This window comes from Limanda limanda, chromosome 7 (genome assembly GCF_963576545.1).
Source record: "Limanda limanda chromosome 7, fLimLim1.1, whole genome shotgun sequence".
Taxonomy (NCBI): domain Eukaryota; kingdom Metazoa; phylum Chordata; class Actinopteri; order Pleuronectiformes; family Pleuronectidae; genus Limanda; species Limanda limanda.
In genome coordinates this window covers 9,549,768-9,571,068 of record NC_083642.1, presented here as the reverse complement: position 1 = coordinate 9,571,068, position 21,301 = coordinate 9,549,768, and the positions used below count along the sequence as shown (strand labels likewise).

The 21,301-nt window shown below is 41.7% G+C and overlaps 2 protein-coding genes across 2 annotated transcripts; both read right to left on the bottom strand.

Annotated features, from left to right (window-relative positions):
• Positions 1-224: 224 nt before the first annotated feature.
• Positions 225-3,574, bottom strand: LOC133005395 (rhodopsin-like). The gene is made up of 5 exons (XM_061075059.1): positions 3,214-3,574; positions 2,945-3,113; positions 2,645-2,810; positions 1,473-1,712; positions 225-347 (listed from the first exon to the last, which is right to left on the bottom strand). The coding sequence occupies exons 1-5, from the start codon at positions 3,572-3,574 to the stop codon at positions 225-227; spliced, it is 1,059 nt and encodes a 352-aa protein (XP_060931042.1).
• Positions 3,575-4,886: 1,312 nt separating this feature from the next.
• Positions 4,887-19,892, bottom strand: LOC133004697 (intraflagellar transport protein 122 homolog). Its single transcript, XM_061074178.1, has 27 exons — positions 19,849-19,892; positions 18,924-18,990; positions 18,754-18,835; positions 18,526-18,604; positions 18,363-18,439; positions 18,193-18,259; positions 17,961-18,107; positions 17,193-17,268; positions 16,198-16,389; positions 15,640-15,778; positions 14,977-15,179; positions 14,127-14,264; positions 13,759-13,923; positions 13,357-13,554; positions 13,184-13,231; positions 12,293-12,459; positions 11,743-11,914; positions 10,962-11,064; positions 8,918-9,058; positions 8,702-8,799; positions 7,575-7,675; positions 6,410-6,575; positions 6,183-6,300; positions 5,997-6,101; positions 5,339-5,415; positions 5,068-5,232; positions 4,887-4,964 (listed from the first exon to the last, which is right to left on the bottom strand). The coding sequence occupies exons 1-27, from the start codon at positions 19,890-19,892 to the stop codon at positions 4,887-4,889; spliced, it is 3,213 nt and encodes a 1,070-aa protein (XP_060930161.1).
• Positions 19,893-21,301: the final 1,409 nt, after the last annotated feature.

Genomic DNA, 21,301 nt, shown 5'->3' with positions numbered 1-21,301 from the left:
GTTCCATGATTAAATGGATTGAGAAGACACACGCTGGCTCTTGAGTGTCGAGGAGTGGAGGTGTCGCCGTGCCTCTGCACCGGAGACACCTGGAGAGGTAAGTCGAGAGGATTGGCCTATTCAACACAGGGCTGCTTGGCAGCTGAGGGTCCCCCAGGGCGTGCAGGGACAGATGGGACGTGGAAGAGGACGAGCTGTGGGGGGGTTTGGTGCAAGGGGGCCGGTCAAGCAGGGGCCACCTGGCTGGTAGACACAGATGAAGTCTGGGTTTTAGAGACGGCGGCGGCCTCATCGTCTCCAAACGGGTTCTTTCCACAGCACACCGTGGTGATCATGCAGTTTCTGAACTGGAAGAAAAAATCAGAGTCACATTTATCCAGTAGATGAGGAACGACTCAAACATTTTATGTACTCAAGTAAAAATTCCATATAAACCTTTCTACTTGAGTAAAAGCAAGGAAGCACTTGCTTTCAAATGTACTTAAAGCATTACTAGTACTTGCTGAGTGAAGCTAGATCCCTAATTTAACTCTTGTATTATTATGGCTGAGTCTCAGAAGTGAATCTATCTCAGGTGCTGCAGGAGGCAGGGTCTAATGTTATGTTTTAAAAATACATAACGACAATGTGAACATGTAACACTAAGCTTTGTAAAAATGTAGTGGTGTTAAGTTGCTGATGTATGTGGTGGAGTAAAAGTGAAAAGTAGCTTTTAATCAGTGGTAGAATAAGAGTTTAGGTGGTTTACTGAAGTGGTAGTACCAAAACATGGTTAAAATACTCCATTACATGTAAAAGTCCTGTTTTCAAAATGTAGAAGTACAGATATATTATCAGCACAATGTAGTTTACATGTATAACTAATTAACCAATTGTTATAAATTCCTTGTGACTGAGGATAGATTGTTTAATAGTGATACAACAATGGTTCAGTAGCATTTTATAGTTGTAGATTATTTAACTAGATACAGTTCAGTCGTGTAGGCTGTTTCCCCAAACTCTGGGTTGGGCGCTTTTGTTGCTACAAATACATTTTAAATATGTTGCTACACAAATGTTTAAATAAATCATTAGTTTTGATCTTGTAATTGTTCTAAGTCTTGAACAGTTGTTTAGATCAAAGTGGGGAAATGTCTCTTAACCTGAATGAGGCACCAACTCTGCTTATTTTTTAGTAATGTTTCGTAGCCCAAAAAGGTTGAGTGCCACCACTTGAATTATTAACGAGGCATTTTCTTTTACACGGCACATTATATATTTTTAATGTAACATGTTAACCTGAAATCAACTGTCAGATAAGTAGTTTAGTAGTAGCAGCGACTGTGCTGTAAAAAAGTATGAAGCAGCATTAAATGGAAACACTTAAAGTACAAGTATCCTAGAATTGTACTTGAGCACAGTACTTGAGTGTGTAGTTTTCACTCTCTCTTATACCTAATAAGAATTAACCCAGGGATCTGTGCCTCACGTACCTGTCTGTTCAGCAGGATGTAGATCACGGGGTTGTACAGAGCAGCACTCTTTGCGAAGAAGGCCGGAGCCGTCATGAACACCGGGCCGAACGCCGTCCCCTGATTGATGAAGATGTACCAGGCCACGGTGGCGTAGGGCACCCAGCACACCAGGAAGGAGATCACCATGACGATGACCATGCGTGTCACCTCTCTCTCTGCCCTCTGGGTGGTTTTAGACTCCTGCTGCTGGGCCGCAGCCTGAGAGATGACAGATGCAGCTCAACTCGTAAAAAGCACTAATCTGCTTCTACTGTGACTAATACTAATGCAAAGGTAAACAGGATCAACCTATCACTAAAACAAAACAATAAACACAGAGAGAGATTTTAATCAAAGGATTAACGATATGAAATCCAAAGGATAGCAGTCATGTCTTCTATTGCTCGTAAAAATGTGTTTGTGAACGTTATGGTTTCAAAATCAGCAGTAAAACAAAGTGGGAGTTCGTCATTAACGCTCCAGTTACGCATGCAACTCAGTGGAGTCCAAACCTCCGCTAAGGACCAACAGTCCCCTTATAAAACATTTAAACTCACTAGATCCAGAGTTTTATTTGGACCTGCACCAAACTGCACAAACTTATAAATATCAGTGCCCTGAAAACATCTGATTTCTTTCAACAAGATAATATATCCATAAAATATTCTCTGATCAAATCAACGAAAAATGTTGACGTGTCATTGAAATTGGTTTAATATATTTCACGTCATCCTTCAAACGAACAAACAAGGAGAAAAACAGAACCTCGTTCGTGGAGCTAAACACATTATAATAAATCCCCAAAATGACGGATTGAGCCGTTACGAAACAGAAAGGCATAGGAAAGTCACTTCTTATACATTATCAATGTGGTGATGCTATTATTAATGAGGGCATCAGGGTGACACAGTGAGTCGGCAGACTGCCCTTCAGCCGGAGGACCTGGGTATAAGCTGATATTTTGGCAATGATCTGCCCTCCTGAAGCGTCCTTGAGCCATTAAAGCCCTCACATCTCCAGGGTCTCTGCTCCGTGTGGAGGTGAGAGCGCCCCCGAGCAGAGACAGAGAAAAAACGAATTTCTCCACAAGGATAAACAAGGTTTCACATCCTCATTATTAATATAAAAACCTGACAGTGGCGTTTTCTTACCGCTCGCACGGTGCAGAGCAGGCGACCGTAGCAGAAGAAGATGATGAAGAGGGGGATACAGAAATGGAGGACAAACATATAGATGACGAATGAGGTGTTGTGGAACTCCGGCTTGGGAGTGTAGTAGTCAATCCCACAGGAACACTGCATTCCCTCTGGGATGTACCTGCAGCCACACAAGATAATAATCTAACCATTTCCATCAACACTATCACACACAATATTTGTGGCCAGAGGAAGTGTGGAGAACACAGAGCTACAGTCTCCCAGGTGCTTTGTTGTGCAGACACTGAAACATACCGGGACCATCCCATCAGAGGAGGTGCAGCGCAGGTCAGGGCCATGATCCAGGTAGAGGCCAGGCCGGCGATGGCGTGTTTTTCCCCAAAGCGGAAGTTAGTCATCGGCTTACAGACCACAATGTAGCGCTCGATGGCCAAAACCACCAGAGACCAGAGGCCGATCTCCCCTGAGACGTAACACAGAGCACGTTCACGTTTAAATAGTAAAATGAGAAAATGATAACACAAACCTGAATTCATACACCATTTTACATCGCTCTCTCTCACCTCCCAGAGTGGCGAAGAATCCTTCAATGTTGCAGCCGCTGACCCCTAAGATGAAATATCCATGCAGGGCCGTGTACAGAGTGACCGTGAACCCCCCGACGATCATGAAGAGGTCGGCCACCGCCAGGTTGAGCAGCACATAGTTCAGAGGGGTCCTCAGCTTTCTGTGCTTCACGGTGACATAGAGGGTGAGGAAGTTGATGGGGAAGGCGGTGATGATGAGGAATAGCATGTAGGCGGCCAGGAGTGAGTACTTCCAGGGCTCGGCCAGGTAGTACTGGGGGTGATCAAACGGGCTGCGAACCACCCCAGTCTTGTTGGACATGGGGACGTAAAAGTTGAGTCCTTCTGTGCCATTCATGGCTGCTGAGGGTGATGGTTTTGTCTTCCTCGGAGACCTTTACGCCAGGTGAAACAGAGAAAGAACAGACGCAGGGATGGACCTTGTGGAGGTAAGGTGTCGTCTGCAGCCCTCTGAGGAGGCGCGGCACCTTTTAACAGGCCGGGCGGATTAGGGATGCGCGCGGAGCAAAGTGTTAGCAGAGATGGAATTAAGACCCTCAATCTCAGCCTCCCTCTCTCCCACTTTCACACATGCATACACACAAAGCATTACAGGAGGAAACTCTCGAAATAGCAGTGCACTATGTTAAGCATTTTCAGAGTAATTGGTTACAGCTATGGATATTCATACCCCACCAGCACTGTCATGTGCATCAATGCATCATCAGAGTGAGATGAGAGGAGAGAGTAGGAGGATGGGGAAGAGGGAACCAGGCTCTGTGATTTAAAGCATTTAGAGTGGACACACTACAAATGACATTTTTTGAGTAATCCCACTTATTTAGATCGTGAAAGCCTAATCCGTCAGCACTGCATAATGCAGAGCTCAACTCGTAAGTGTAATCAGAATCAGTGGGACTTTTATATTCACAACACGCTTTAAGAAGATGAAAATACAGATGAGTGCGAAACACAGGCTGGAACTGTCAGTTCTTATAAATGGACAAAGTTAGGTATGAAACAATTGAAAGATTTATTTTATAACTACAAATACCGCACTGCAGTTTAATGCCTCAGCCAGCCAGTGCAGTTTCTGTCATACATTTTACATCACTGTGACCTTTTGACCACTTAATTATAATCAGTTCTTATTTAAGTCCAAATGACAAATGAGATTCCAAGAGCCCAAAAACATGGTTGGTGAGGCCACCGTTACCTTTGACCACCAAAATCGAATCACTTCTTCCTTGAGTCCACGTCAAAGTTTGAACCAAATTTACAGACATTCCCTCAAAAAGTTTGTGAGATATTTTGTTCACAAGAATGAAACTGACAACTCGAAAAACATAATGCCTCTGGCCAATGGCTGTCACCAGCGCAGAGGCATAATAAAATAGTTGATTAAAAAATACTGGTTTGGCCGGGGTCTCCTCCAATTTTAAGATGTTTTGGGACTAAATATCAAAAACTCTTAACCTTTCGAGATATTAACTCGTAAAAAACGGATGTGTTTTTAAGAGTTAGGGTCTCCATTACTTTCTTGCCTGGAGGACTTCATGAGTTGAAGGACACTAAACTATTTTCAACTGTCACACTTTTGTTTTGTTTATTTTTCTGTCTTCGTTGTTTTTCTGTACGAATGATTGAATCACTTCAGCAGAGTCGTCTGGTTAATTCGCTGATCTGCGACAGCACGGGCAGCCCTTGTGCTGAATCACCAGGGACTCATAATCCTCACGATGAAACATCTACGAGGAAACACACAGAAAATGACACTACAGCACAAAAGATCTGAAGAAGGAAATGTTAAATGAGCAACATGACAGAAAAACCATAAACCATAAACTGTACCTTGAAGCAGGTGGGGCACATGGTGATGCTCACATCTGGCAGCAGGGAGCGGAAGTATTCCCACTTGAGCGGCCTGGGCCAGCGTTTGATCAGGACGTCCCTCCTGCTCATGGAGCGCAGCGCCGAGCGACTCACCTTGATGGGGACAAAGTTCGAGCCCCCCTGCTGCTTGGACACACAGAAACACATCCATGTTTTAATATGGAACCGTCCTTTCACCTTGTCCAGCTGGTGGAATATTAATCACCTCGTCTGTTCTGTCCTTTCTTACCTCAAAGCTCATTTTGGCTGTGAATGGGTCGTCCTCTGCTTCATCTGCAGCCTCATCCAGCCTCAAGGACTGCAGCTCTGATTGGTGTCGTTAAAGAACAAATTTCACACAATACAACATCATATTTTTACTTGTATTATATATATTTTCTGTATTTATACATTTTCAATATGTAGGAAAAATCTCTTTACAAGATGATTCCTCAGAGACTCTTCTAAGAGTGAGAGTGTTCAAACTGTCAATCAGTCTCCCTTGTCAGTCATGTCTTGGCTCTGGGAGAACAGAGCAGACCTCAGTGCCCTTGAGTGTCTGCCGGCTAATGCAGGTTAATCCCTGCACTAGGGGCTGTGGCTACGGCTCTCAGAGGGTTAGTGTCATTAAGATGAGACAGGAGAGCCGCGCTAACCCTATTAGCTCAAGAGCTAAGATGACTTAGCTCCGACAGCTTACCCACCAACACAGAATCGAGGCCAATGCAGACTAAACAGCTTCTTGGAACTGTCACAAGGCAAATGAGAGTCACATGCTTCATTCTGAACAGATCTGCAGTGTGTCAGGGCCGAGGTACGCACTCTCTGGTCCAGCAGAGTTCATACAAGGCCTGTGAATCATCTGTTACTTTGTGTGTATTTATGTTACATCAACGGTCAAAGGATACCATTGTCCACATCATTCATGTGAGGAACCTCCATGTCAACAAGTCGGGCAGACTCTTCATCACTGATGTCGTCCTCCGGGTAGAACTGGATGAGGGGCAGCAACTCTGTACACATAAGAGAGACCCTTTAGAAATATTGTATATATAGTTATATATATATATAGAATATATTAACATGTCACTGACCATATGATGAAGCTGAGTAGATGAAAGGCTGCCTGCAGTTGTTGCACACACTCCCCTGTTTGCCCAGCAGGGGGTTGTTGGTGGAGCAGCGGTAGCACATCATGGCATTTAAGACGTCCTGCAATAAACACATAGAGTTTTGACCGACAGAAGAATGCAGGGAGATAACAGCTCTAATATTCAAAGTGTAGATAAGTGCAACGTGTACATCCAGCTCTTCTACACACCTCACTGTCCCTGCAGGGTTTGCTGCGAAGTTTGAGGCGGCCCAGCTCTATGGAGTCCTGGAGGTGAGAGGGAACGTACAACTCCTGGAGCTTCTCATAGCAATACCTGGCAAGTTTATATGCTCCCAGTTTTTCACTCTGCTTCACCAGTGCAAACAAGATGCTACTAATGATAAAGTCAAGGGAAATTTCAGAGGAGGAAGGGTTGGCACAGGGAAATGCATTTTTCCATATCTAATTCATATCAAGTTATTTTTTTATGTGGAAAAATCTCAATGAGGAGAACAAGCCGCTAAACCAGCAACACTGATTTTCTGTGTTTGCATGTGCTTACACAAGTGTGTGTTTTTTTGTTTGGGGTTTAGGGAATTGTCCTCTACTTGTATTTATATAGAAAGAGATTGTTAGGAAAGCAGCTCTGACAGCGGCTGTGACCGGGCAATGAGTTGCAGCTGTAACAGCTCTACACTGGCACTCCTCCACCACCTCAAACGTAACACTACTCCAATCAGCTGCTCTCCAACACCTCCCACACGGTTCTGTTCCCCGGCCGGCTCTGTTAATAAATACATGGCCTCCAATTGTTTACTGCAGCTTTTTAATGGCAGTGTGTTTAATTATTTAAACTAAGTTCAGTGCAGATCAGCTGAGTCTATAAATCTAAGTTCAAAGTCTTTCAGTGTAGCCAGATTCTCAGCCTGGTTTCCTCCGTAAAGGCTTTCCTTCCTCATACCACTGTGAGAGACTCCATGGATTTGTCTGTGTGGCTGTGCTTGGCATTGTGTGTGTTTTTTTAATCAAAGTATATTATCTAGTGTGTTTGTGTAGGCACACATATGCACAGAGTTCAGTAATCAGAGTATTTGTTTAAATAACAGAGAATGTGCCACTTGCTGGCATTGCATCCTTCAATCCATGATCACCCATTTTCTTTCTCTCAGCAGCAGCATGGTTTCCGCTGTGGTGCCAATTCTTCTGTTTTCTCCCTTCCTCTATCTCTGTTTCACCACTTTGTCATTGATGCCTCTGCCCGTCTTGATTTAAGATTACTGTGTCTGCTCTTGAAAGCTTTCCAGAGAGGAAAGGCTCCACAGTCCTATGTTCTAAACATATTTGCGCACGATCTTTTGCAGTGTTAGAACTACATTCTCATATCGAAGGATACACTTCAGAGATGCCTAGCTGTGTGTCCTTGGTGAGGTTGTTGAGGAGGAACCTGCAGATGTTGAAGAGCGTCTCTGGCATCTGGGAGCTGAAGGGCTCATCCTGAAGATGAAAACAGTTGAAGAGATTTGCACAAATTATAAAACATGAAAAAATTGTATTTTACATTTTTTTTCTAAAAAGCCCTGTCTCTCTTTCTCCCATTATCTTACATGTTTTATATTACAAAAGCAGCCGCACCCTTTGCACCGCTTCATTGTATCTCACACTATTAATCACTAACAACACTTTATTCTTAGAGTAGATGGCTCAAATCTATTGTGCATGCCCAGGAGAGTTAAAGTGAGATATAGAAGTTTCCTGCTCTGCTCTGGATCACAGCGATGCGTCTGTATTTCAGGGCTGTGACCAGATCCGAGCAGAAAGCTGCAACAACAAACTGAGGACTCTGAGACTGGCCAGGTCCCCATGTCGAGCTCATGACCAGGCTACCAGGCTTCGCTTGTTTATAAGTAGGTTAGGGCTTGAAGACGACTATTGATGAGGTCACCATCATGATCAATCAAGCAGCTAGTTACCATGGTGATCGGGGTCAGGGAGGTTTCAGGAAGTGAACTGCTTTTACTGTGACATAAGGGACTTATCTATCTTAACTACTGAATTTCTTGTCGGTCAAATTTTAAGCAGAACCTTAAAAAATCTAATAATGGCAGCACTGAAGTCATTCATGTTGATTAAATCCCTATTCAGTGCTCTGCGGCTGAACTTAACACCCTTCACTTTTTACCAGGCTCTGTGCGTATCTTAATTTTCCCTGAGTCTCTTTTGTTGGATTGAAATAATCTTGGAGAACCAGTCCTCCTTCTTGTCAAAGTCATAGGGGTCGGACTCGGAAGGAATTTCAGAAGAAACTGGGCAGAAATGCAACGAATTTTGAAAAAAATTCTAGAACAGAAATGTCTTTGTAACCAAACAGAAATATAACTGCATTGTAGACACTATTTTCAGGGCGAAGCAGTTTCAATCTGACGGCTAATCAAGTGGCTGCCCTGTGATTTCAAACCCTTCTCCGGGCTTTGTCTGGTCTATTCTATCCAAGATTAAGTTTGACAAAGTGTATGTTTTCACCGTGTAACGCTGAATAGAGCAATAGACGTGGTAAAGTTCAGCAAGATGCTGAAAATTCTCAAACTTCTTCAGCATCTCATCTCTCTGTTTTTCATCTTCTGCTTCAAACAAACACATAAATAACAAAATGATTAGTACAGAATAATTAATACATCAAGTTTTACACTAAAAACAAATTGTGGTTGTATGTATCAGTGCATTGAGGACATCTCTTACCTCTGGCGATGCCCAGACACTGCATGGACAGCATCCAGTAGTAGTAGCCAGCGTCATTGAACCTGTTCTCCACCACTGCATTGTGGGTAAGCTGCTCCAGGACTTTCACAGCTTCGTTCTGTCGCCCCGCCTTGTGGAATGCTACAATGACAGAATCAAAGTGGTGATGGATAGATTGTTATTATTGTTATTATTGTTAATGACCTTGACAAACTGTCAGTGGTGGATTGTAAGTGGTGGTCCAAGCACCTGGTTTAACTTTTCACTTGTGTGTGATTTCTTTTGGTGATAAAGGAAAAATGAGGGGGGCAGGGTGTATAAGTGGCAAATATGTGTCTAAAACCCACGTTCAGCTGCTGTTGGTTAATGTTAGAAAGGGAAAGATCACAAACAAATACAACTCACCACAGCTTAAAGTGAGGATGCAAAAAAAATCTGCTCAATCAAATCTATTGCATGATGTTGATAAACGTCTGTTGTTCTTTTACAGTTGTGAATAACTTATATCAATCAATTAGAACAATTAGAGTGATGAAATTAGGAGCATGGTAATTTATAAAAAATACATACAGGAGCAAACAGTTAAACTTTAAATTAAAAGTCCAACAGAGACTCAAACTGAATCCCCCGAGGTTCAGAATCCAATTTTGGGACGAATGAACTTCATATCAAACCCACAAAAAATGTCCCCATCCAATTCAGTCTACTGTTAACATTGGTAAACAGACAGTAAACAGAATCTTAGACAATTCTGCATCAGCACCAAACTAAAGCACACACAATCAGCAGAATGCATGACCATGAACGAGCTCCAGAACAATCAGGCCTGTTCAGTCATGTAATCTGTGTCGAGACATGCAGAGGGAGATTATGTTGAAGAGGAAATACGCCTGCTGAGATCATAATTATAAATCTATGAGATGATTATAACTATGGTTACAGTTGGTAATCATCATCAGAGCTGCTTGTAGTACTGGTGATTAGAGGCATGCATGCATGTCTCTCAGTTAACAGCTAGCCCGACCCTGTTGTGCTCTGCTCCAGCTAAGAGGATCATGTTTTACAGTGGATACAGAATCTTAAGGAAGTAGTGAAAAACGTATGCACCCAGAGCAGCCAGAGCTTTATCACTTCCACATGTTAACACTGGCTGTGCCAATAGATGTTCACGTTCATTGAAAGAGTCCTTGAAACATTTAAAGATATATGAGCATATATATCAAACATCCAAACCAACTTTGGTGCATTTCAAAAACAAAACAATCTTCTTCCACAAAACCTCTGCATCACACCTGAAAAAACATAGCGCAAAACCATTCACAAACACTGCATGTCTGTGCAGCCAGTTGCATACTTTAAGAAAATATTATGAACAGGGAGCAAGAATGGTGAAAAGTATGACCATGGATTTATTTTCTTGGTCCTAAGAAGAGATGGAACTGGGAAAGTGTTTAAAAATATTTTGTCTTCACCGCTGGTTGTTAAGTTGTGACCAATCAGAAAGTGAACACAGTTCTCTGTTTTGTCCGTCTTTACTACAACGCTCCTGTTGAGTTTTAAAACTAAAACGGGGCAAGCAGCGCTTCCAAACTTCTCTCTTTTATATGTGTGGACAGCAAACATAAACAACGCAACAGTGATAAAACACAAACCTTTTGTTTTGTGGATGTAGTGTAAACGTTTCTTTCAGATATGTCTGTGAAATGCTTTGCTTTAATAGCACTTTTTGAACTTATAAGCAAAGACAAATTTCTGCCTTGACAAAGATGGTCAATAATGGATTTTCTTGGAGTCCTGAGGGGCTGAGTGAATCAATACACTGTCGGCAACTTTACAATAATAATTTTACCCGAGAGAGGAACAGACAATGAAAGCAAACGACAGGGAGGCCAAAAATGTGGCCACACAAGATGTTCATCATTGCTTTTGTGTGCGCTGGAACACATGTTGATATTGTGGTTGCCCCAAATAAATCAATGGATCAGATCAGATCCCTGAGATGCATATTGATACAAGGACCAGGACCATAGTGACACAAACTCACCTTCCTGTGGCCCCTCGAAACCACCTTTCTTAGTCGACCACTCAGCATAAGACACAAAGACGTCGCTTGTGAACTGGGGGTGTTTCTCCACCAGTGAGAAGGCCTGAGAAAGGGCAGATGGGAGAAAAGGGACAAACGAGTTATCAATATTTATTCAGAGAAACACATTTTTATTCCAATCGAAACAACTCTGTTCTGAAATAAAAGGGGATAAAGAGCTGTGAACATATATTTTCATAATGACTGATTGACCTCAATGTCCTGTGACAAACCAAGAAACACACACAAGTAGAATATTAAAAGAGAGAAAAAGTTTGTGTGTGTCCCAGACCTTTGAGCCCAAAGTCATTTTTGTTTTAAAACTAAGAGTACATGCTGTGAATAGCTTCCACATGTGCAGCAGAGTGTTTGTGATTTCCGCTCTAAAAATCATCTTGGATTCAGAGAAACACAAGGCTGGATGATTAGCTCTGGATCATGTGCATGGTTTAAGTTTGTCAGTGTATAAGGCAGCTGTATTGTCTTACTGTTTGCATTCCGATGTGGTTCCTTCAACAAATTCACTTTGCTTTTCTTGAAAGCCCTTAGAAAACTAAAGAAACCCCGACACTTAAGTGGTTCACATTGTGGTTTATGAGACATATTTCTGAGTACCACAGCAGATCATTTAGAACAGTCCTGTATGGCTCACATTATATTTATGTGTGATCAGGACAAGGTATATATATCAGACATGATGTCCTGAGCCTGTGTTCCTGCTGTGTTGCTTAATGTGTCTCACCTCTTCCCAGTGCCGGGTTTCTACATGCAGGTGCATCAGAGCCTGCAAGTCTCCCATCTTGGAATAGATCTCCGAGGCATAGCCATGGTGCTTCAGCTTCTTGAAGTAGAGTGCACATTTTCCCAGTGGCTCGCGCTCAGCCTTGTTCAACTTACGAGCAACATCGATCAGCCTGGATGAGAGGAGAGAGGATTGAGTTCACACAGAGAGGACGTGTGAAGACGTACCACAAAATGGAGATCTGCAGTATCAGACTTCGCTCATGACCCCCCACAAATATCAAACAGTCAGGGTCACGATCTGAATCTGATGGTTGAAGAGTCCTGACTGTGTTCAGCTGCAGTGTCTAATGTGGGCTTTTAATAGAAAGGTAATCATAGCTGTCATAGCTTTCCCCTAGCATGTCAAATGCACCTTTCAGTACCGATTAGGTCAGATTCATTTGGACATAAGGTGGATATCTCAGGTTAAAAAAGGTTACACAGGAATAACAGTGCATGTTCCAGTAGAGGACTGATGGAAAAAGTTTCGTGCAGGGATTGACACCTACATGTCTGCCCAGCCATGCTCGCCGATGATGTCGATGGCTTTGAGATGCTCTCCAGCTGACAGGTACATCTCTGCTGCAGCCCGAGGCTCCTTGCTGCTCTTAGCCCAGTCGGCCTGCTTGGTCATCAGGATCTCAGTGTCCTGATTGTCCATTTCTTTGAAAAACTCCTAAAAAACAGAAAACCATACTTTCAAAGACAACTTAAAAACCTCATTAGGAGTGAAAACAAGCGAGCGAGGCCGACAGTTATTATCGCAATTAGAACACTAATGGTAAAAGGGATGGAGAGCAGGAGAAGTCCAGTTTAAGCAAAAAACATCATCAGGCTTCCACCTTTCCCTCCGATGTACCTTCGCTCTGAAACAAAATATACACATAAATATACAGCAGCCCCATCAAAAACACATACAACCTGACATATAAGCTCAGAGAAATACAGCAAAGTGATGGTAATGCTGTTGATCAAAGAGTTCCTCCACATGTAAACATAATAAAGCATGAATGTGTCTCAACTCAAACTGACCCCTCATCAAAGTGCACATGTCGCCTTGTTTCTCTCCATTTGTGCTTCGTTTCCAACTGTGGTTGTATGTGCAAGTTATTGTTGTGTTGACCAGGAATACGTGTATAAAAGCCCAGTGTGTGTGTGCACTGATCAGTTGATGCATGTGGAGATTGTAGTGATATATGAGGAGATGAAAGACAGATGGTAAAGGGGGACGTTTGAACACAACACAGGCCCCGACTTGGCATAACTGCACATAATGAAGAAAAACACATGTTCTACAGTCCTCAAAACATGCAATGCTTTCCATTTCCAGATCTTTTTTCGAAAAAAAAGGTATGCTGTACATGTGCACGCGCGTTGTTGTCAATCTATGATCTCATCACGGAGGCATACTCAAACATGCGCAGGTCAGTGTACATGCTCAGGGTTCTCTCTTGTGGTACAAGCAAATACCATGATATTAAATATTTACCTGCCACTGGCATTTATACATTATGACCACATGTATCACTGTCTTTGTCCTCAAACTAGGACAGACTGACAACATACTACACACCTGAGGTACCTCCACTTTCAACAAAGAATTGTCATGGAGGCAGAAGATCTTCGAGCCATTGTAGCCAACCACAAAACCCTGCATCTTCAGCTGTTGTACTGGGAAACCAATGGTCTTGATATTAAGGTACCCACTGTCGGAGAAGCACAACATGTCTTCACACTGGGTGTTCCAAGCCACACTGTTAGCATTAGGCTCCTACAGGGAAGAGAGAAGAGGTGGTTAAAGGAAGGTAGTGGGGGAAATGGCGAAGATGGGATGTGGAACATAGACCCGGCAAGAGCATAAGACAAAAATATGTAACTGTACGTAATGCAAATAATTATACATTAAAGCATTTTTCTGTTGTATGTATTTTAAGTAAGGTTCCTCAGTCATACATGTAACGGTCTGTCAGTTGACCTGAAAAAGCAGTTCTTTAGTGTTGATGTCGTAGACCAGCAGAGTGTTGTGCTCGTCCACCACAGCCAGTTTTTTGCTGGAGGCGCTCATGTCCAGGCAGCGCACTGAAGCTGACAGCTTCAGCAGCGTGATGGGAAGCTGATCGTCCAGAACTGTCTTCAGGATCTGCATGAAAAAAAACAGCGGCAGAACAAGATCGGTCAACAGAACATTGGTAGAAATGCTAGTTTACTAGAACGTTATAAAGAGCTTCAGAATAAGAAAGCTGTTTCATGTTCAAATTCCTAGACCGCAGGCTTGTGAGCATGTGATCCATTTCTGAGTCATCTTCTGTTATCTAAAGTACTTAATGTGTGTAATATACTCACAGCTCCATTCTTCAGCCCAACTAATAGACCCTCTCTGCCTGGAGGACCACCGATAACTTTGATGTAGCCAATTAGGGACTCCATCAGCCATTCTTTCTCCCTGACACTGGTGAAGGACAGACACTGGAGCCGCTTCTCCTGCATGAGAGCCAAATGGGGAAAAGTGAGATCACAGCTACATACACATGAAACTCTGAATGGTCCTGCAGGACCAAATGATTCTGTTTTCCTCATTTCATAGCCTCGACCCTAAATGTTCAAACAAACTTGTAAATGTCTAACAAATCTTAGAACAGAGCAAAGTGTGGCTTGACACCATAAAGCAACGCTACAGAGATAAACAACGATTTGATTTAAAAGACATGCACAGCCCATATGAGCACGGCCCATTTTTATGGTCTAAAAGCTGTGATCATGAAACATGACCATGTGTTTTACAGGGAGATCTGAGGCACCTCTGTCCCACACAGTCCTCTGTGTTACAGCTGATCCTCCTCCCTACCAGCCTCTGTCAAACACACAGAGACAAGAAGCAGAGCGGAGCCAGAGAGACACCCAGACTGTGGACGTTCCCAATCATTCAATTGTCAAATTTGCTCTGCTTTTAAGAGGGTTAGCAAAGGCAAACTAGGAAGACACATGTGGAAAAACAGCAATTTCATTAAGTTATCGTTTTTCTCCAGGCAATCTGGCGAGTAGTAAACTTGGCCTGACAAACATAACTGTAAGAAAGCGATTCATGTGATGGAAAGACCCAAAACACAAACAGACTCTGGTTGTTGACTCAACTTCGTGCTCAAAACGAACAGTTTTTATGATCAAGGAAGTTGTATCTGTTACTCTGACTAACCAGACACAGGATGATGTGCTCGGAGCAGACTGCCATTAAGTTGCATTTAGGCTCCGTGCAAATGTTTTCCTTGATGCGGTAGTGCATGTCTGAGGAGTCGTCTGAATAGAGCTCATAGATGACGATCTTCTCAGGCAGCTGGATGGCGAAGAGGCTTCTGTAGATGGCGATCTTCTTCACCAGCTCTTGGCACTTGATCCTCACTGGGCAAATAAAGGAGATGAAAGAGAGAGTGGGCATGTCAGATGGGATGAGGGTGCTTTAACTCTGTCATCAAAATTCTCCCCACAAACAGCAGACTGCCTACCCTTACGAAAAGGTAATTAAAAGACTGTTGCTATGACCCAACTGGCTGATAACAGGAAATTCATATTTACACTTTCTCCCTCTATTAACTGTATCACATTACAAACTATGATGCATCAAGACACATACAGCTTATTATTTGCTGTGGCATTAAAATAACAGTTCCTGGTACTGACATAGATACATAAATGTAAAGTACAGTGTTCATCAAGACTAGAAAAAGCACTATACAAATAGAGACCATCATTATCTGTGTCCTTATCCTTTTTACTCTAATTGTTTATTTTGTCTAATTGTACACGTACGGTTATTGTTGTTATTATTATTAATATTATCATTATTATTATTATAGTGTACCTTTTTGTTCTGTGATGAGGTGCTGGACAATGACATCGGTCGTACCCTCTCTACAAGCATAGAGATCCTTGTAGAGGCCATAAACTGTACTGGAGATAAGTTGGTAGCAGGCAATGGTTCCATCCTGGCAGCCCAACACCTACAGAAAAGAAATATAAAGTAGCACTACATCCTATTAACACCTCTAAGAAAAGACTGACGGTGGGAAAAGCATTGACATCAAAGATATGAGACAATCTGCCGACAACCAATTCTCGCTTGTATGCCTCACTTTCACTTAAATGTATTGAAAAGAGAATGTGAAGGTGTTACTGTAAAATCAACTGATGTTTGTATCGGCGCAGCTAAAGAAGGGCTGTGTTATTAAGATTAAGATTAAGATTGAGATTAAGATACATTTATCAGAACAAATGCAGACTGACACTCTGAATGTCCGATCTGAGCTTTATCGGTGTCACTTATTACATTCTCCTTCCTCCTCTCTCACAATGAGACAAACTATTATTCAAGGGTTGGATAACTTCTCTACACACATGGCTTCACAAGCTGTAGACCTACCACAAAGTTGGAGTCAGGCTTCATCCGGCACGTCCACACCCAGGAATTGTGCTGGCCGATGGTGCTGAGTCGCACTCCATCTTTAGTATAGAGCGAGGCCTGTTTATCAGAACCACCCATGACTATGTATTCACCCTCAGAGGAGTAGGTGACGCAACATGGGTCATAGTTGAGTGTCCTGTCATTTCCAATCTGAAAGAGAATGTGGACATTAAACCAAAAATAAATCAAGTATATTTATTGCTCTGGGGCCCGGGCCAACACACATCAAACTGCACAGCACACTCAACAACCCCTTTGAGTGTAAGATGAAAAGATAGACAAAAGGAAAGTCTTTCTCTGGTTTAAATAGGCTCTATGTATTAATGTTGCATTTGCAGGACACCATATGAGTTCCACAACTCTGTGCATCTGTTTCTTCTCACCCTAGTAAAAAAAAGTGGCCGACAATTCATAGTATTTTCTTTCACTGTGAACAATTCCTGGTGTTGTAATCAAAACAAAATGTTCACTTACATAGATAAGTAGGCCGATGATAATATATGAGCCTAAGGCATAGTGGCAGTGTAAAGAACAGTGCATATTTGTCTATAATTATATTACTGCCCACAGGGAATGTAAGACAGTGAGGGGGCCATTAAAGCATAGCAGGATCACTTCCAATGTACAGTTATGGTTTCAATCTACTCCGACAGTCTTATTACAACAGGAAGCATAAATCTAAACTCAGTAAGTGTTTCCAATGTTTGGGATGGATAGAAAGACTTAAAGAATTATTGTTTCTTGTGGCTACAGCAAGTGAAAGCATATATGATGGACTGACAGCATAAAAAAAAAATTATTTATCCTTTTGTATTCCCATGTAATGAGACCATTAATCATCTAATCCCTCACATTAAAGTCTGAAGTAAATTGTCAGGAGTTTTTTTCGTTAGAATAAAAGACACTGTTGAAGCAATTTTTTCCAGAATGTTGTGAAGACTTGTGATATTCACCTGTTTTCCACTGAGCTGATAGAAGGAGAGCTTCTGACCCCAGTCTGCCACAGCCAGGATGTAATTGTGCTTGTCCCTGTGTAGACACAAGAAAATGACTTCAGTTGTCATTACTCATTGTCAACATACTGTACTAAAGAGGCTTTGGTTGTTAAGATAATTAAGACAGTGTTAATGAAAGCATAGAGCACTACACTCCCTATTGATATTATTTATATGGCCCATATGATATAATGTCAAGCCCTTTCCTCTCTCTAATAATGGAAAGATTTATTATTATATTTTGCATGCCAAGACAAATTATTTTAGTTACGTCCATTATTGTTATAAACAGAAAGTCTACGTACTTATTCATCTAAGCTGTTGTGCTCAGAAAAAGCAAGACACAGAAACCCTGATCACCAGTAGCTAATTGATAATAATATATCTGATGCATCTTGTCATTGTGTCTCATCACTGCCATCTTCACCCCTGCACCTTCGTCATCCTTCATCTTCCTGTCTGAGCTACTCTCTTAAATAATAACATTAACTTCGCTCCTGGCTTTGGCTCTAAGCATCATGAGACTGAAACAATCCCACCGCTCCCTGGTTGATTACTGCCACCTGCTGGCCCAATACGAGCTATTCACTAAAAGTGCAACTTCAGCGAACCATAAGGTAAATCTTGGTGAGTTGCATAGATGATGGAAAAGGTCGTGGTGCAGAGTGACGGATAAGATTTTAATGTATTATTGGAGATATGATATCAACCTATTTTTCTACTTACTTCGAAGGGTTCCAGGCTACAGACTGAATGGGAGAGGAGGAGCCTCCCGGACGCTCCATCTTAACCTTCTCCTTTGCCCTCTTGTTTCGTATGCTCACAACTCCATTCATCATGCCGAGGGCAAGGTACCGACCATCATTTGTCCACCTGCAATCAAATGAAACCCCTCAACATAACCTTCAACCCCCTCACAGGTGACATGTGTTTCTGGTAGTAGAAAGGCTTTACTTACGCACAACATCTTATTTCGCTGCTGACTTTATATTTCAACCCAGCTGTTTGCTGTTGTGACCATAGAACTAAAAATATATAGAATGTTTTCACAGGATTAGTGCTCTATGAAGGGCCTTCTGTGTTTAAAAAAAAATTTCTGCACAGTGTCATAGTTTATTATTTACTCACTAAATTCACCAGAAGAGCAGGAGGCCAGTTGGTGAGTGACAGGGTTGAAGGCGACACACTGGACAGTGCCACTGTGACTACAGATGACAACATGAAAAAATACATCAGTACACTGCAGAAGATCCATTAAAACAATAACTGATGAGAAAAAAGTGACACATACCTATATTTGAAAATACTCTTCAGTTCAGATGTCCAGATGATGACACTATTGTCTGCTGACCCAGAGGCAAACATTTCACCTGCAGAGGAATGCAGATTACTTATCCCTATGAGGCAAACTGTGATTTGTCAACATGGGCTGTATACATAAAATTTGATTTGATTACAGTAATGACTGTGATAAAAGAATGACAAAAGAAATGTGTATGAATGGAAACCAGTTTTGTACCATCTATGGAATAGGCCACACAGTACACGTTGTCCTGGTGTCCCTTTAAAGATCTTATCATGCTTCCATCTGGATCACAAACCTGAAATGTTTTAATCAATCAATAACCAATCAATCAATTCAGTGAAATAATAATGCATATTTTCGTATGTGAAACAAGAAAGCCTCACAAGGACATCGGGTCCTGCAGCAAAGATGAGTTGGCTGCCATCTGGTTTGAAGGCAACGTCATTAACACTGCAAAAAAAGAAAAGTCAACAGTCAACTGAGAAGTTGATCTACAACAATCAATAGTGTGCAGCCACAACCTAGACCTGATTGTCATCGAGCGCTAGCCAGCTAAACATTGGCATAGGCCCAACCTGACGTATCGTATTTTAAAAGAAAGTTGATCATTCAGTCAATGTCAATTGTCCAAGACAAGCAAATTGTCGAGGGACTTCTGAGTTCACCAACATGTTAAGAACATGATAACTCCACACACTGTGTCTGCCTGTGTGGCACCGGCCAACCCAGGATTTGAACCTGAAGCCCCAGGGCAGCACTGGCATGAAATAAACCAACCAGTGCAGTTTCCCATGTACCTATTTCTACATACTTTTGTCCAGATTTCCAGACCTTCGACGACTGAAATATATTGACTTCATCTTTGAGGCCAAGGGACAGCTGATTTAAAGTTTGATGAAATTCCCTTAAGCTTGGGTTGAAATATCACATTCAAAAGGCCAAAAACAAGTTTTTGAAGGCCTCCTTGACCTTGACATCCGAAATTGAATCAGTTCAAATATAAGTCCAAGGGGACGTTCATTCCAAATTACCATACAACTCGAAAATGCCTCCACGCCTGTAACAGCCAGTGGCATTTATAGTTGGTATAATAAGTTCTACTCTCTATTCTCTAAAGATTTTAAGGTCTACCTTATTATGTTATGATTTGGCTCTTAAAATTAAACTGAATTGAATACCTTTTATTTTAGTTAATTCATTTTCTTCCACGGATTTTTATGAAGCACTGTGTAACCTTGTATAGATAAGTGCTATACAAATAAAGTTATTATTATTGTTTATATTATTATTATTAGTATCAAGACTTACCAATGTTCAGGAAATGTTTTTTTCCATGACACAGCAGCTATCATTCCAGAGTAAAACCAAAACGTGCTGATACACTGGTGTTACTTATAAACAGGCTATTAATGGTCCTTAGGTTCGTGGTTTCTCTCAAACCAGAAAATGCTGCATGAATGCAAAGCTTCTTCTGCTCAGTTTGATTTATTGCCGGAACTGATGCAGAATGTAACATGGGCCGAAAGATTAGAGGGGCCGGATGCTGTCAACAGATCAAAGGTATGCGTCACAGATCGATGCGATGTGGTGACGTCACCAATAAATTGGAGGAGGAGGAGGAGGAGGAGAAAAAGAAGAACCGGGAAGCGCCGCGGCCACACACAAGCACATAATCGCCTGTGGGGGGTGGGGGGCGGCTACAGGCTTGCGTAGGTCAGTCACCTGTGAAGACCAGCATCATTTACCCCTGAACCAGCGCGGAGAAATGCGCTCCCTGGGCTGCAGGAATGAGCCAGACCCACGCCACTACGCTGCCATGGGTGGAACCAGGACACCAGTGGACACAGGAGCTGGGTCCGAACTCATGGGTATAGTTTGGCAGGCTGTCGTGTTGGCAGGACTTCAACCACCTATTCATTGCACAATATCTAATAATATGTAAATTTAAAAACAAAAATGAACCATAACCATTTCAAATTAAATATATACAAAACAAATTAAATTAAATGAAATAAAAAAATTAAATAAAATTTAATTAAATAAAATTTAATTAAATTATATTAAAAAAAAAACTAAAAAAACTGCACGCGCACATCCTGCGCAGAAGCCCATTGCGCAGGAATTGCGCGCGCAGGTTTTTTTATTTTTTTTTTAATTAATTTAATTTAATTGAATTTTTATTTTTTTCTGAAAGAAAAAAAAGTAGGGCTGGGCAAGTTAACTCGTTTTAATCGAGTTAACTCAAGTGATGAGTTAACTCGATTGTTTATCCGCCAATTATTTTCTTTTTTCCTGTTCTGCAGCAGTCAGCAACAGACTTTCACAAAATAAAAGCCTGACTTTCACAATAAAACAATAAATAATCAAACCTGAGTTAATGCGAGATAAAATAATTAATCGAGTTAACTCATCACTTGAGTTAACTCGATTAAACAAGTTAACTTGCCCAGCCCTAAAAAAAAGTGTTGTTCACTCTAGAAGATGAGAAGATGTGTGTAGTTTATGCAGAGGTAACATTTAACCACCAGTTGCCCAGAGGGAGTAAAGAGTCAGACACAAGGGCTTCACAGTAAGTCAGGAAATAATGAACTCAAAGTATAAACAGCTGAAATGTATATCCAAATACCAGATACAAGGACAATAACAAGGCCAAAGTTGTATAAATACAAAACTAAAGTCTAAACACAAAAAGATTACCACTCCAAATTCAACATCAACATTTCAGTTCAAAGCACAAAGTTTAAAGTCAAATCAAAAGTCT